Genomic DNA, 16,920 nt, shown 5'->3' on the forward strand with positions numbered 1-16,920 from the left:
TAAACAGGAGTTGCTGGGAACACTCAGCAGGTCAGGCACCATTTATGGAGAGAGGAAAGTGAGTTAATGTTTATTAACATTTAGGTCATCGACCTGAAACGTTAACTGACTTTCTTCTCTCCATAGATGCTGCCTGACCTCCTGCGTGTTCCCAGCGACTTTTGTTTTTATCACAGATTTCCAGCATCTGCAGTATATAAATAATATACAGATTTAAAACCCGTCTCAATAAAACAATAGATAAAGCCATTTACCTGCTATCTCTCCCTTCGAAGACAGCTTTTTGCCATGCGTCGCTTTGATATGCATTTAATTTTAGCTGCAACAAAAAAAGCATGAAAATTAATTTAAGCACAATATCTACCAATTTTAGAATGAGATTCAAAAGTAGGATTAGCATGAAATTCATTAAGTATGATTGCAACGAGTTCTGTCGTAAGGAGTTACCAAAATGTAGTCATTGCTATGTGGACATATCGGCAATACTGGCTTTATGTCAAATACTTGAAAGCAAACACCTTCGGGTTTTCTTTTTTTCCTCGAAATCTATCAAACAATAAAGGATTTCCTTGCTTCCCTTTCCTTCCAGCGCCTGAAAGTTCAGTTCATAGAAAAACCGCAATTCTCCACGTTTATTAGCTCTCCTACACGTGACTGATCGCTTCTTCTTACCTTGTGTGTGGTGTCTGCAACAATGGCACAACATCAGAAGTATTATTATACCCACATAGTCCTTTTCCTAAATTGTCATCACCAAGCAAGTCATTTCCTGCTGCGCCTTTCGTTTAGAGTTTGGGCTGACATTCCAGGCTATCGATGGGGTTGCGCAGTGTAATGTTAGTTCGCATTAGACATTAAACCGAGGTCCTGGCTGCCTGCCTGCTCAGGTGGATGTGAGAGAACACACGACAGTGTACAGAAAGAGAAGGGATTTTCTCCTCGTGTCCTGGCCAATAATCCTACAGTTAAATTGGTCTTTGCCTCCTGGCTGTCTGTGGGCCATTGTTGTGCTTTTGTGGGGGCGTTTAGATGTTTTGAAGCAATAAGCGCTATTTCAAATGCAAGGAATATTATTATTATTATTTTCATACTGCCTCCGTTGTGATTTAGACAATATAAAGTTACCTTCGTATTCCACTTTTATTCATTACATATTCATGATTTATGTTGGATTTGTCCTGAGGGACAGATTTTCACCTAATAAGCCATTACACCTAGAAATGATGTCAGAATATCAACTAGCGCAATTTAATCAACTGGAAAAATAAATTACGGAACAAATGTCCTTCACAAATAGTCTGGAACAGTTATTTTACAACAATTTCTAAAAATGCATTTGCACGACTGATAAGCATTTATGTTTTGAGGATATAAGCAGCCAGTGGTCAAAACTGTCATTAACTAACTACTGCATGTTACTAAAGCACTCGATTGCCTTCTCCCAACATCCTTAGACATTACACTTTATCCCAAGACCTGCTCTCAGACTGTGATACAAAACCCTAGCTCTCTCTGGATATTGAGGCTGAAAAAAATAGCCGAACAAATTGCTGGATTGTCCGGCAATCAATTCCATTGCTGAATTTGCTCATTTATTTTACAAACTAAAGCAAAAGATAATCTACTTGGCGATTAACAATGAAGTGCTCACATTTTAAGAGGCAAAAGTGAGCCCTTAAATCTGTAGTGTAATCGAATAAAGTCGTCAAACGTTTTATGATAACAATATTCCTTACGTTTGATATAATACCTTTCATGTTGGGAAGACGTCTTAAAGTGCTTTCAACAACAACAACAACGATTTGCATTTATATCGTGCCCTTCGCGCGAGTATGTAGCGTGTTAGAGCGCTTAAAAAAAAACTCACAGGATTTATTGTGAAGTGTTGATGACTGTGTATTTTTTTAGGTGAATCGTGGCAGCCAATTTGCGCACAGCAGTGTCCCACAAACAGCCATGAAGTGAATGACCATGATGTGGTAATGATAGGTCTGCATTAACAATGTAGCTCGTTTTAAAAGGTGCAAAGCCTAATTACTCATAAAGTGCATTTGTCCCCCAAAAAATGCAGCACAACAGCTGGGCAAACAGACATGGGAGGTGCTGTTTCCTGTACACTTGGAAGAACCATCTCCAGTTCCTGAGGATGTGGTCGACAAATTATAGATTAGTCCCTGCACTATCTACAAGAAGTCAACCACAACAAATAACCGTAGAGGGAGGATTCACGTGAGGCTTCCCTTCCAGTGCTATATATTTTTATGATGATGTTAAGACTTCAAATCAGACGATCATTCTGTTTTACTGCCACACATTCAGTCATAATTGAAATCACATGTGCAGGGCACTTGAAATGACAAGTTTAATGCACTCTGTGATGGTTACATTTCCTGACAGCCTGAGTGTAGATTTTAGCTGAGATCAGTTGATACCACTTTTGGTCCCTGGGTCAGAAGGCTGTGAACTCACAGTCTAGACTGAAACGCCAGTTTAGTCCTCCTCGTCATCATCTACCCAGTTGGTATAAAATATGGACCGATCTCAACTTGTTCGCTTGGAAGAAACCCTACTTTATTCTATGGCGTTTCCTTTTTGTCTGGTAAACGCTTATCTTCAAGACTTACTGTCACGATTGCATACTGCGTTGGCAAATGCTGATTAGATCTTGCCATGTATCACCGAGGGCTCGGTTGACCACAGACAATAGTATCTGAATCACTATTAGATGACAGGCTCTTATATAAAATACGAACTCTTAGCGAGATTTACTAGATTTTACTACGTGTGGCTTATGATGCCAGAAAACCTGGCTGAAGAGAGGGGCGGGGGGGAAGGTTACTAGTAGCCCGTGTATGCGATTCCTTCAAGCCTTGCATTGTACTGGCCATTCATGACGTGGCGATGACAGTCTGTGGTCCACACTTCCCTCCCCTCCCCTCCCCCCGGGCTGGGATCTGGGATGGGAGAAAGGATTGTAAGAACACAGCAATCATCAATGTTTTAAGGAACAGCGATCATCAATGTTTTATTTTCGATCCACCACTAATGACTTGAAACCCTCTTGGGAGTTCAACAATTAAATTGTTAACCCAAGTAGATTTAAATGCACTTTGGAGACCTGGGCTATTTGGATTGCCAAGCCTGGGGGGGGGGGGGAATTGTACGGTTGGATTACAACAACCAAACACGACAGTCATTTACCCCAATGAGAGTTCCACAAACAGTCATAAGAAAAATGATCGATTCATCTGGAGGGTTATTGGTGAGCACCAGAAGACACTACTCTGTATAATACAGTGGAGTCCTATAGCTCAGTGTGGAGTCCTGTAGCTCAGTGGTTAGAGCACTTGCCTTGCAAACGAGACACCTGGGTTCAATTCCCGGCAGAGCGAAACCTTGGGCAAGTTTCCTTACTCCACACAGAGCCTAATAATAAACCCTCCAAAACAAAACAATAATGAATTGGTCATTTTCAATCCACGACTGTTTGTGGGACACCGTTGTGCGCAATTGGCTGCGCGTTTCATCCACAGTCTATTCCGTGAAGCGCTTTGAGACGTCGAGAAGACGTGAAAAGCGCTATATCAAATGCAAGGATTATTATTATATAAGATCTCGGTTTGAATGTCTTGTTCAAAGGACAGCCCCTCCGACAACCCAACAGTTTGCCTAAATTAGGACCTGAAATCCCAACTTGTAGCAGAACCTGCAACTTTCTGAACTGGAGACCACAGCATTGCCGACAGAAGCAAGCTGACGCGTGGAAAAGTTACAAGGTTTGAAACTCGACTCAACTGAAGGGACCTCCGGTCTCGGTTGGCTACACTCTGATCGTGAACTCCCTCCAAAAGAGTTTGATTTCCACCCTGGTTGTCAATCGAGTGGAGAGTTTCAGTAGTTCTCTGACAGGCCGCCAGAGGGAACATAATCTCAGGGGACTGAAAAACTGACAAGAACTCAATAAATACACCCCGACAAAGGCGTCTCCTTCAGCCAATCCCAGACCATGACTGTGGAGCAGTCTATGACCCAGACGTTTCCACTTAATAATCCTTGCATTTTTAACCAGCTCGAAAGCAACGCCAGGCAGTGGGAGGCCTAAAAGAGGAAAAACGCACAGGCACAATAACCTTAAAAAAAATCCTTCCACACGTATGTCTCTTTCCACAAAGGCAATTCTGCTGCTACACCATTTTGACGTGTAAATAAAGAAAACTCATTTAGACTGAAGTCAATAGATGTCGGATACTTGCACTGAAAACACAATACTAACACAAGACACACTGCCTTGCCAGCGTATTTTGTACAGAACCCCAAACAACCAGAGCAAGGATGATGAATAGTGTACATTGACAGAAATATTATGCTAATTATTCCTTTGCTACAACACAACAGTCAGTGCTGGTGAGAGAAAACATCTCACATCTATATTGTGGCAAATATGTCAGCAAACTATCCAAATTATGGCATAATCTCAGGCTCAGGGGTAAAAAGATGGGACTAAAAGTGACATTAGATGACAGTCAACAGTAGTCTTTGAAGATGTATTCATCTGGGCTCCTGTGATTAGCAAGATACTATCCTGTGTACAAACATCATCTTTTCAAATTTTCTTCACCGATTTGTAGTTCTTTTAACATCTTTTTTCCGCTGCACGTCCACTTTTTTCAGCACGCCACGATTTGAGAAATAATAGTTTTGTGAATTTGGTGTCACTTCTTGGTGCTGGCTGAACATGTTATCTCCTGCTGCGACAATATAAAGCCTCATTTAATCAAGATCCATTTAACACTGAATCACGCTAACAAGATTACTTAGCCAAGGCTAATTCCACATTTGCTGAAGTGCAGTATCCACGGAGAATAATCTCCATGCACCTCTGCTGGGTCCACAGGCAGTTAGCTGATAGTTGATTGTCAGAGAGAGAGAGAGAGAGATTGTCTGTATTTTCTCTATCGTCAGCTCAATTGGGACTGGATGGGAACATTTGCTCACACCTTTTCTCCACTTTGCATAAACTTCCCCGTAGAAATGTAGTCAATACCAAATTCTACCGTGAGCAGAGTCTAAATACTCATCCTTCAGATGACACGTTAAACCGAGGTCTCACCTGCCTGTTCAGGTTAAAGATCCCATGTCGCTATCCGAAAAGAGAAGGGAAGTTCCTCCGGGTGTCCTAACCAATAATCCCCCAAGATAACAAAATATTGATCACTCACTCCATGGCTATTTGTCGGACTTTGCTGTGCGCAACTGGCTGATGCATTCCACCCACAAAATACACAATCAATCCACTTTACAGTATATCCTGTGAAGTGCTTTGAGACATCTCAATAATAATAATACTTGTATTTGCTATAGCATTTTTCACGTCTTCGAGACGTCTCAAAGCGCTTCACAGAATATACTGTAAAGTGAATTGACTGTATATTTGTGGGCGAAATGCGGCAGCCAATTGCACACAGCAGCGTCCTACAAACAGTCATGGATTGAAGTGACCAAATTATTATTATTTTTTTCTTGAGGGATTATTATCAGGCGGGTGGAGTAAGGAAACTTGCACAAGGTTTCGCCCTGCCGGGAATCAAACCCAGGTCTCTCGCTTGCAAGGCGAGTGCTCTAACCACTGAGCAACAGGACTCCAAAACAGGATCAATTAATAAATTAAGAAAACATTTCTGCTGGGGGGGGGGAAATATATAAGCAGTCAGATTGAGTTGTGCAATGTCAGCTATAAAGAAAAATGATCTGTGTATTCCAAGAAAGGCTGGAATTTTCTCCTCTCAAATCCACCTCTGCAATCAGCGCAGATCATGAATGTTAATATCGAGTCGAATGCCTATTTTTGATGCAGTTTAATATTGTAGAGGTGGTCTGCAAAATTCTTGATAGCTCATTGAAGATCAAATCTGTGAAAAGCACAAGCTTCCTTGTGGTAAAGTCGTACACACACCCTGATTTGAACATTACCCACTGCAGAGGCTGCACTCGAAGGTCAATACTTACAATATTGACTAAATACAATATTCAATGGTGGTATATCAAATGCAAGGATTAAAGTGTAAGGTCATTGGAACAGGTTGTAGTTTGTACATATCTTGATGCTTTACTGGCAAAACAAATACATCCCAATCCGGAGCCCACAGCTAATATTGTTGATTTAATTGTCTGATAAAAATGATATCATCTTAAAGGTGCACAAAATTATAGGAAGATAAAGAAACAGGTTTAAATCAGGTTTAAAGTGCATGTCATTGACAATTGGGTCAATTAACATAGTCGTTAGTATCCAAAGTTTTTTTTTCTTTTGTTCGAAATAGTTTGTCTCTAAATCACAAAAACGTATTTATTTGCAATTAACCATGTTTTGTTGCCCGGGTCTTGTGTCAAATCCAGGATTATTTATATACGGCTAATAATCACAAATTCAGGATTGGGAAAAAATCAGTCACAAAACTTTTGCAAGTAACATGGAACTTGTAAGTATATTTATTATTATTATATTTGATTTTGTGGAAACATGAGCCCTTCAATTTGCTGATAACATTTCGCAGCCAATTAAATTGCTGCAAGCAGAGCTGTATTTGAACTTGGAGCTTTGCCTTCAACCATCTGCAGTTAATTTAACCACCTGGATTTTGGACACATCGCTATGTTTACCAAAAGTAGCTGCAAAAATGTAATTAATTTGAAATCCTTGAATGATTTGATGACGTACCGCTTTTAAATGTGTGCTCATTTAGCCTCTTTTATATGTTAATCCGGTAATTATCAAGAAACCTCCAATTCAAAAGTTAGAATTCTACTTAACAGGATTTTGTCACTCCCTGGATCTGTTCTTATTGGCATTTGAAGGTCCTTGCATTATCCCAGAGGTCTGAGTGATGTGGACAGACCCTTATGATGCTATTATTTTAAGACTAGCTATTGCACAAGGTAACAACGGCTCAGTTGTTGCTGGAAGAAAAGCAGGGATGAGGAGAGCTCTGTAAATGTGCAAACAAACACCTGATTGGCATTTCTCTAGACTAACAAAACAACAGCTGGCAGACACTTTTAAACAGCAATATCTTTAAAATTATTTTATTGTTTAATTAATTATTTTGTAGAGTCCTAAAGCGTAGTGGTTCGAGCACTCGCCTCACAAGCCCGAGGACTTGGGTCGAAACGTTAGGCAAGTTTCCTTACTCCACACACCTCTATTTACCTAACAGTAAGCAAGAACCCGGTTGTTAGTCGAATGGCGGATCGGTTTTCCAGGGGTAATAAACTTTTCAAAAAATATATAAATAAATAAAATAATAATTTGGTCCCCCAATCCCCAACTGTTTGTGGGACTCTGCTGTGCGCAATTGGCTGCCGTGTTTCTCCCACAAAAGAATAGTCAATTCACTTTACAGGATATTCTGTTTGAGACGTCTCGAAGACGTGATGAGGCGCTGTATCAAATGCAAGGATTAATTTTTTTCAATTGTGCGCTGTACATTTCTGATTTATTTGGCAGCCAACGAACAATTCCTGAGAACTCTTTTTGATGATGCCCAGAATCAGAGGGCTTTGAGTTTACAGTCTAGGCTGACATACCAGGGCATTGCTGGGTAAGCACAGTATTGCGGTAGGTGCTGTCCTATGGGTGAGATGTTAAACCGTTCAGGTGGACGCTAAAGATCCCATGGCACTATTTGAAAAAGATAAGGAAATTTCTCCAGGTGTCCTGGCCAACAATTACCCAAATAAAATTGGTCATTCACTTCATGGCCATTTGTTGGACATCGATCGCTATGTGTAAATTGCTCTGTTCAGTGCAGTCAGGTGCTCCCGATGTAAAAGGGCACTATATCAAATCCAGGGATTATTTTATCCCAGAGATGAAATAGTGCATTATCCCACTTCTCCCCCCCCCCCCCCCCCAATTACATTTTCATACCATTAAACCTGTAATAATTCATCCAAATAATTTTACTTCAATTGATTCAATCAGTAATGTAGTCATTAGTAGGGGAGGGGAAGAGAGTAAAAACCATTACAGGATATGTTCTTTTGCACAGAGTCACTTATGGATTCTATATTGGTGACCGAACATTTGCTTAATGTGTTCTTCGAAGTCAAGGTACATGTGTACAGTAGCAGAACATCTATTTCTTTGCTAAGAGTTGATCTGAGAGTGTTCTATTTTATTCACTTATGTTTGGTTACAGGATAGCAATGAACTGCATTCATTACACCTTTTATGTAAAACTAACCGTCTGAAAATGATTCAATAATAGAACCAATTTATTGATACAAAGAGCAGCATACCTTCTACTCACATTTATTTAATAAACTATTGAATAATAACAGCAATTAAATTCCAAAATGCAAAGAGCAATAGAGTTCCAGGAGAGCAATTGATGCTCTGCCTGACTCAGTCAGAAGCAAAGTACATTTCACCAGTTAAATCACAAACCTAACTGCGTTACGCCGATAATGAAATTGTATTTCCACCCAATTAGTAATGAGCGTTAAAGGTCTTTGATCTTGACCCTACTCTCCACCCAGTCATGCATAACTGTGCACATTTGTGAATAATAAAATACTTAGCTGTTAAACATCAGTGTGCTGTTACTAGCAATATTATCTCTTAATAGAACAATTTTGTGAGACCCAACAACCTTAAACTAAACGTATTCCTGATAAATAATGCAAGACAACTAACACAGTCTTGGGGGATTTAGGCATTTTTAGCCCAAATGATAAATGGCCAATTGTTTGAATATAAAATGATTGATGCTATAATTAGCAGTTTACTGACTCCTGAATTAAACATTGCACTGCCACAACTGAAATGTGAAATATCTTGATAAAACAAACGATACTTGAACTGGGCCAAATAATATGTACAATAAATGTAGTGGCTGAACCGTTGGTACAGTAGCTATTAATATCATTAGTACTCAGTTTTGCGATTTTTCAAAACATTTTTTTGTTGCTCCAGCACATGCCACGCTTAATACCATCCAAACCAGACAGAGTTCCACATATATGTATGCCACCTACAGCTATGGAAATTCCCCCATATGTCTGGGATGGAGTGCAAATTCTCTCCCCAGTGAGACAGACCCTGTTTACTTAATTCCGAAGAGTATTAGGTGCAGGATAATAATAATAATAATATTAAAACTTGCAATTTAATATAGCGCCTAATCACGTTGTTGAGATGTCTCAAAATTATTCGCAGGATACATTGTACAGTGGATGCGTTGTGTATTTTGTGGGCGAAACGCGGCAGCCAATTGCGCACAGGTTGGCAGGGACTCCACCAGTTGGTAGTGTGGAGCTTGAGAAACATCTGCTTGATTACCCACAAAGGTAGATACCAACTCCTGGCTGAGTGAGCATGTGTTCATGAACCCAGACTCCAGGTCCTATCTTCCAGCAGCTGTCCTCCCAAGCCTCAACGTTTCCTCATCAGCTACTCAACTGACATCTATCTGCCTTAAGCATTTAAGTTTGAAAGGTATGAGGAACATGTCTGCGATCTATAAAAACCTTCTGTTGTTACTGGATTGTTGGTCAAACCAGCATCTGAAATGATTAGATGCCTTCCGACGAAATCGACCTGAAACGTTAACTCACTTGCCTCTCTCCATAGATGCTGCCTGACCTGCTGGGTGTTCCTTGCAACATTGGCTTTTATTTCTGAAATGAATAGGGTGTGTTCCTGCAGGGGAACGATAATAATAATCCTTACATTTGATACCGTAACTTTTACATCGGGACGACATCTCAACGTGCTTCACAGGATTTACTGTGAAGAGTAGGGACTGTGTATCTTGTAGGCAAATACCCACTCCGGTTTCTATTCAGCAGTTCCAATGAAATTTCACACCCAAAAGGTTAACATTTCTTTTTCTTTGGTGTTCTGTCTGATCTGCAGTGCATTTCCAGGATTTTCTGGTTTAATTTCAAGTTTCAAGCACCCACTATGTTTTTTCTCTCTCTACCGTTTTGATTGGAAAAAAACGACTGCCAGAAAACACAGGTAACACCTCGATAAACCGCATTCTTCCCAATCCAACCTCCTGCCTTGGCCTCCATCACACAGGAACCAGACCTGGTTTGACCTTCACCATCTCCAGATCAAGTGAGACTTTTTAAATAAGGGCAACCAATGAAGCAGATTTGTTATCAAAGGTTGATGAGGAGCGAGGTGTAGAACTTGATGGAGTGAATGGTATTTTCAGGTTTTCTATGTGATAATAAGTCCTGCATTTGATACAGCGCCTTATCACATCTTCAAGACATCTCAAAGCGCTTCACAGAATAAGTCATTTGACTGTAAGTTTTGTGGACAAAATACGGCTGCCAATTGTGCACAACAGTGTCCCACAAACAGCCGTAGATTGAATGACCACATTTTTTTTATCTTGATTTTATTTTTGAAGGGATTATCACCTCCGGAAAAGGGATCCGTTAATCGACTAACAATCGGGTTCCTACTTACTGCGAGGTAAACAGAAGTGTGTGGAGTAAGGAAACTTGCCCAATGTTTCGCCCTGCCTGGGAATCAAACCCAGGACCTCTCGCTTGCGAGGCGAGTGCTCTAACCACTGAGCTATAGGACTCCACAGCGCCAAAGGTTGAACCTACAGCAGCTGTCAGTATGTTGCTATCACAGTGGGGTTATTACACAGGTTTGTCCAGGAACTGAGTTGATCCTAACAGACCCATTAAGGCAATTGTACCCCTATTAAAATTGCAGAGCACATGTCTTTGGGTCCCCAAACACTTCTTTGTCCGAGGAACTCAATTCAAATAAACTATTCAATTTGTCCAATTCAATCTAAAATGGAATAAAATGAAACGCAGCTACACAGATTAGTTGGGCTGAAGTTGAACGGTCTATTTCTGTGCCCAACGTAAAATCTAACCAAGTAGTTCAGCAAAAAAAATGCAGAGGCACAAAATGAATGGGTTTCAAGGCGCTACGTACAGTAAGTAGTAAATTGTTCTTTCATCGGTAAGTTTGAGAATACTTTGGGGTTTATTGACGCAAGACAATTCAGCGTTAATACCATTGCCGTTGCTGGCACAAAACCAAAGCATAAATCAGGATCGAGATACTCCCTTTCACGGGTGCTTAATTCTCATTACGAGTTCTTCTGCGCGACCGAAAAGAGTCAGCAAACTCTGTTCTTCCCAAAAAGCAGGGAAAAAAAAACAATGAATTATTCCAGCAGGATTTTGCTCCAGCGAAATGTGCAACTCTGCTGTGCAAACAGGGCGTGGAGGTTGAAGATCAAATTTTAATTTGATTGCATCTACAGACCTGACAACCAATCAACTGAGCAAACAGACTTTCTCATTATTGAGGTTAATAGGTGACCTGCCCTTGTGGATTATGGTCTGTGAATAGCAGCTGGAGCCTATTGCGTACGGTTAAGTGACACACAGGGAGAACACACTGCCTCGCAAAACAAAACACTCCTGACATTATGCATGGCCCAGAGATGCATGGCTAATGAATTATGTTTTGCGATCGATTATTTTAATTGATGTTTACGAGAAGACGAGTATTTTAAAGCGCCGCTTTTCTTCCGCGACAAGTCGTCAGAGGAAATGCTGCGCGTCCTTAAAAGGGGAGCGCGGGCTTCATCGGAAAATGCTTGGCAAACATTTACTCTTTCCTTCCAAAACGATTCTGTGATTGGTGTCAAAATATTTCGCCGTGTTGTGAAGATGTGACTGCGTTGGTTGAAGTGTGATTATTTCAGAAGAAAATGACAAGCTGATGATCAGCTATCCTCCCACCCCAAGAGGTGCTGCTTTCATGGAAACGAATAGCAGTGATAATCTTTACATTTGATAGAGCGCATTTCACGGCGGGAGGATTGCTCTGGGACTTTACCCTGAGTGAGGAGCCTACGTAAATGCAAGTTGTTGCTGTTGTTGCTCGCTCTCCGTTTTATTACTCAGATTGGGGCGACGTTTGTGGCGTTTCAAAATGCGTTCAATGTGAATCATCTCATCAATCGTTTAACTCACATCATCCAGGCTGACACTCCGGGGCAGTGATGGGGGTGAGGGGTTGCACCTCATTGTAACAGAGTTGCCGGCCTTCGGATTAGACATTAAACCAAGGTCCCGTTTTTGCCCCTTTTCATTTGGGTGTTAAAGATCTCGTGGTGTTATTCAAGAAGCAGGGAGTTTCTCCTGATGTCCTGGATAATATTCCCCTAAGATAATATTGGTCATCCGCTCAGGTTATTTGTGGACATTGCTGTGTGCAAATTGGATGCCGCATTCATCTACAACATATACAGTCACTACACTTTACAGTAAAGCCTGATTTGAGATGTCCTGTTGATGTGAAAGGCGCTTTATTAAATGTAAGGATTATTATTTCTATTTATTATTTTTAATGAATCGCACGGCAAAATGTTGCAATTTTTGCCTCAAATTTTATTTCTTTGATTAGCGGATTCTACGCTGATTTATTTCAGTGTCTTCTTTACCAACAGCGTAAACAGTAAATAAAGTAAATAAATAAATAAAGTAAGTAAATAAATAAAAAGGTAAACAGGGAAACAGTAAACAGGATAAAGGTAAAGCCTCCCCTTCAGTCCCTGGACCCAATAACGTCACGCCAAACATCCAATAATAATAATAATCCTTTCATTTGATCAATTGACAAGATCAGTCATCTTGATACCTTGATGTTAAGAGTAATGACATCTATTGTTGTTGTTATTATTTGAAATGTTACCGTGGTTTTATCTGAGCCCGTCATCGGCAGTTCAGCATTGATTATTTAAGATCAAAATGATAATCCAGAGACGTTGTGTTCTAAATAATAAGAATAATAATCCTTGCATTTGATAAAGCGCTTTTTCATGTCTTCTCGATGTCTCAAAGCGCTTCACAGAATATACTGTTAAGTGAATTGACTGTATATTTGTGGGCGAAACGCGGCAGCCAATTGCGCACAGCAGTGTCTCACAAACAGTCGTGGATTGAAATGACCAATTTTGTTATCGNTTTTTTTCTTGAGGGGTTATTATCAGGTGTGTGGCGTAACAAAACTTGCATAAGGTTTCGACCTGCCCGGAATGGAACCCAGGTCTCTTGCTTGGGAGGCGAGCGCTCTAACCACCGAGCTACAGGATTCCTAAATATGAATTAATATGCTTTGCCGCTATGGAAATGTGGCTGAAATAATAATCCAGCAAAGTGAACAAAACAGTTGAGCCATGCATCACTTTAGTGCCACAATTTTGTTCCAACTAGTCTCGACATATAGAGGGCAGTTTCTTTCAAGTAAAAACCCCTCGACACTCTATATCCAATTGTCCAATATCACTACAGTATACACTTGGATACAGTCGGCTTCATGGCTGTTTGTGGGACATTGCTGTGCGGAAATTTGCTGCCTCGTTTGCCTACAAATACACTGTAAAATCCTGAGAAGCGTTTTTAGATGTCTCAGTGACCCAATGAAGCACTGTTGCAAATGCAAGGATTATTATTATATTATTGACAACATCTGGGATAACATAACATAACATGTAGGAGCAGGAGTAGGCCATTCGGACCTTCGAGCCTGCCCCGCCATTCAAACATGGCTCATCTTCTAATCTAACTCCAGCTAATACCATAACCCTGCCTTATCCCCATATCCCTTAATCCCTTTTGCAATAAGAAACCTATCGCTTTCAGTCTTGAATATGTTCGAGGACTGAGCGTCAACAGCCCTTTGGGGTAGTGAGTTCCATAAATTCACTGCCCTTTGAGTGAAGAAGTTCTTCCTCAACTCAGTGCGAAAGGGCTGCCTCTGATTTTAAGGTTGTGACCCCTGGTTTTAGTTTCTCCAACCAATGGAAACAATCTCCCACTATCTACTCTATCTGCCCTTTGATGATCTTATAGGTTTCTATAAGATCCCCTCTAATTCTTCTATATTCCAGAGAATATAGGCCCAAATTGGTCAGCCTATCCTCGTAACTCATCCCCTTCATCCGTGGTACTAACCCAGTAAATCTACGCTGCACCCCCTCTGAATTACATTCAATGGTAATGCAATCACAGTGGTAATTAAATGCAGCACAGGGATTTCTGTCTGAGATCCAACACCAGTCCCGTTAGAAAACAATGTCTAAAGTTACAAAAAAATCTAGAAATTTTGAAACAAAACAAAGAAATTGAGAGAAGTATCAACGTATTTATTGAAAACTCATAATAATAATAATATAATAATAATCGTGGCATTTGATATAGCGCTTTTCACGTCTTCTGGACATCTCAAAGTGCTTCACAGAATATCCTGTAAAGTATAGTATACATTTGTGGGCAAAACGCGGCAGCCAATTGCACACAGCAGTGTCCCACAAACAGTCATGGATTGAAGTGACCAATTTATGTTTTTTCTTGAGGGATTATTATCAGATACGTGGAGTAAGGAAACTTGCCCAAGGTTTCGCCCTGCCGGGAATTGAACCCAGGTCTCTCGCTTGCGAGGCGAGTGCTCTAACCACTGAGGCTCTAACCACTGAGCTACAGGACTCCACATCCCAGTTGCCTTGTAAAGATTGGTCGCTCATTTGCGTGGCTGATGCCCCTTCAGATGTTCTCTCACAGTCGTTGACCTAAATAATCTCATTTGTTTGGGAGCATTTTCACGTTGGGGACCCCTTCGACCGAAAATTTGCATCCAATTTCATGGGTATATTTGCAGGTATGACAATCACATGCAATCCTGGGCCCCGGCCAACAACTGATCAATCACATCCAATTGGACAGATGAGGTTGAGTGACAGGCAGCTCTGGTACCTACACTAACAGTATCCAGTTAGAGGTCACATCACTCCATCCCTTCACCTTCAGATCTGCCAGAGTCGCTGCTCTTCTCTTCTATTCTGGTGGTTACACCTTCCGCCTTTCATTAATACCCTGGACCCTAAGCATTCATTTTAACAAATACTCTGCTGTTATTTTGCAATCAGTGCCACCCATCACTCCCACGTCTTACCTTCCCACGGAAATTATTGTCACCAGACACCTTAGGCGTTCCACTTAAGCTGTTTGTGTTTATACCGTCTGGATCACGCTCCAGTTTCTCATGTGCTCTGAGACAAATAGCCTGCTTCCATCTACCTCACCCGCTCCCACATCATTTTCAAAGACCAGTATCATGTTGCCCTAAAACCTTATTTCTAATAAGAACAAGTGCAGCACTGCAAGCGTCACAAGCAATCTGTAGAGAGTTAGAATATCTCCTTTCAACTTTTGATTAAATGCTCTTGAGATGCAGCCAAATAGTTGATTGGGTTTGTTGAGAGAAGCTTTATATTGACTAGAAACCACGAGTGAATGATAATAATCTGTCCCCTTCCTCCGTCTGATAAAAGACACCTCTTTGTTTGGGTGCCAACCTGGCTTCGTTGCTAGTATTTCTGGCTCTGAGTCAGAAGGCTGTAGGTTCAAGCCCCGTGATGGAACTTTGAATTCACACAGACTGGGCTGACCTTGATCGCAGTGTATGGGAAGTGCTGTCTTGTTTCAGGTGCAATCCTTTGGATGAGACATTAAACTAAGGTTCCCTCTGCCTGTTCAGATGGATGTTAATGATCCTGTGACACTATTCAATAAGAAAAGGGAGTTTCTCCCATCATCCTGGCTAGCAATCTCTCGGCTAACATTAGTCATTCCCTTCCTGGCTGTTTGTGGGACACTGCTGTGAGCAAATAGATTGCTGTGTCTGCCTATAAAATACACAGTTACTACACATTAGAATAAATCCTGTGAAGCACTTTGTGATGTGAAAGGTTGTGCATCAAATTCACGCCCGGTTATTGAATACCCAGTTTATAATTTCAATATGCATTTCCTTGTTTTTTTTCCATATTAATATCCATCTGCCACTGTTTGACCCATCTGCTTAATTATTGAAAATACACTTATGAAACTCTAACTCAGCACATATCTATAAATCTACATAAAAACAATTTAATTTAATCCAGCTGCGAGCCAAGATAATGGGTAAAATCTTGGTTCATCTTGACGTTAGTCCTTCAAACGCTGAAAGCCAAAGTGTTTGGTTCAGTTCCACCTATTCTGGATTCTCAAATTCCATTTTATTTTCAGTTTACAGACAGATATTTATTTGGGGAGGGATTATAAACTGATACAATTTTGGTCAGAGCAGTAAATCCCCTCAGGTGAAGGGATAATGAGCTAAGTGCGACAATCTGTATTCCGTTCTCTACGACAAACCGCGACACGGGAATCATGCCAAAACCGCAAGCTCAAATATCCTGGAGTACGCAATTTATTATTCCTTATTTTTGGTGGTGCATTAATAACGGGATTAAACAAAACAAATTCCTTTGTCAAATTCCTGTCAGCTTCCCCGACCGCAAACAGTGCTGAATATTGGCAGCCATTTAAGTTTTTTTAAAAAAAAGATACAGGATAAATTTCAAATCATTTGTTGCTGATAATTTTGCTGCCTGACGATGTATTTGTTCCATTAAGAAAATATACCCCTCCCAACACCTGCGTTTTCTTATAATAATCCTTGCATTTGATATGGTGCCTTATCACATTGTTGAAACGTCTCAAAGCGCTTCACAGATTATGTACCGTAAAGTGAATTAACTGTATATTTGTGGGCGAAACGCAGCAGCCAATTGCGCACAGCAGTGAGTGTTTACCACCCCCAGAAAGCGATCCACCAACCGACTAATAACCGGGTCCTACTTACTGATAAGCAAACAGAGGTGTGTGGAGTAAGGAAACTTGCCTAAGGTTTCGCCCCACCCGGGAATCGAACCCGGGTCCTCTCGCTTGCGAGGCAAGTGCTCTAATCACTGAGCTACGCACCTTGACTCAGTCTCATTTTCTCTCTGTTACACCAATTCTTTTTCCACTTTTTTTTCGCTGCAC

At 40.8% G+C, this 16,920-nt stretch overlaps 1 protein-coding gene across 1 annotated transcript in view; it reads right to left on the reverse strand.

Moving 5' to 3' along the window:
* Window positions 1-16,920, reverse strand: part of tnrc6c1 (trinucleotide repeat containing adaptor 6C1) — a 197,339-nt gene that overhangs the window by 130,141 nt on the left and 50,278 nt on the right. The window contains exon 3 of the mRNA XM_042342374.1: window positions 255-319. Coding sequence (XP_042198308.1) covers window positions 255-319 — 65 coding nt within the window. The remainder of the gene's footprint in view (window positions 1-254; window positions 320-16,920) is intronic.

This window comes from Callorhinchus milii, unplaced genomic scaffold (assembly GCF_018977255.1).
Source record: "Callorhinchus milii isolate IMCB2004 unplaced genomic scaffold, IMCB_Cmil_1.0 Scaffold20, whole genome shotgun sequence".
NCBI classification, from domain to species: domain Eukaryota; kingdom Metazoa; phylum Chordata; class Chondrichthyes; order Chimaeriformes; family Callorhinchidae; genus Callorhinchus; species Callorhinchus milii.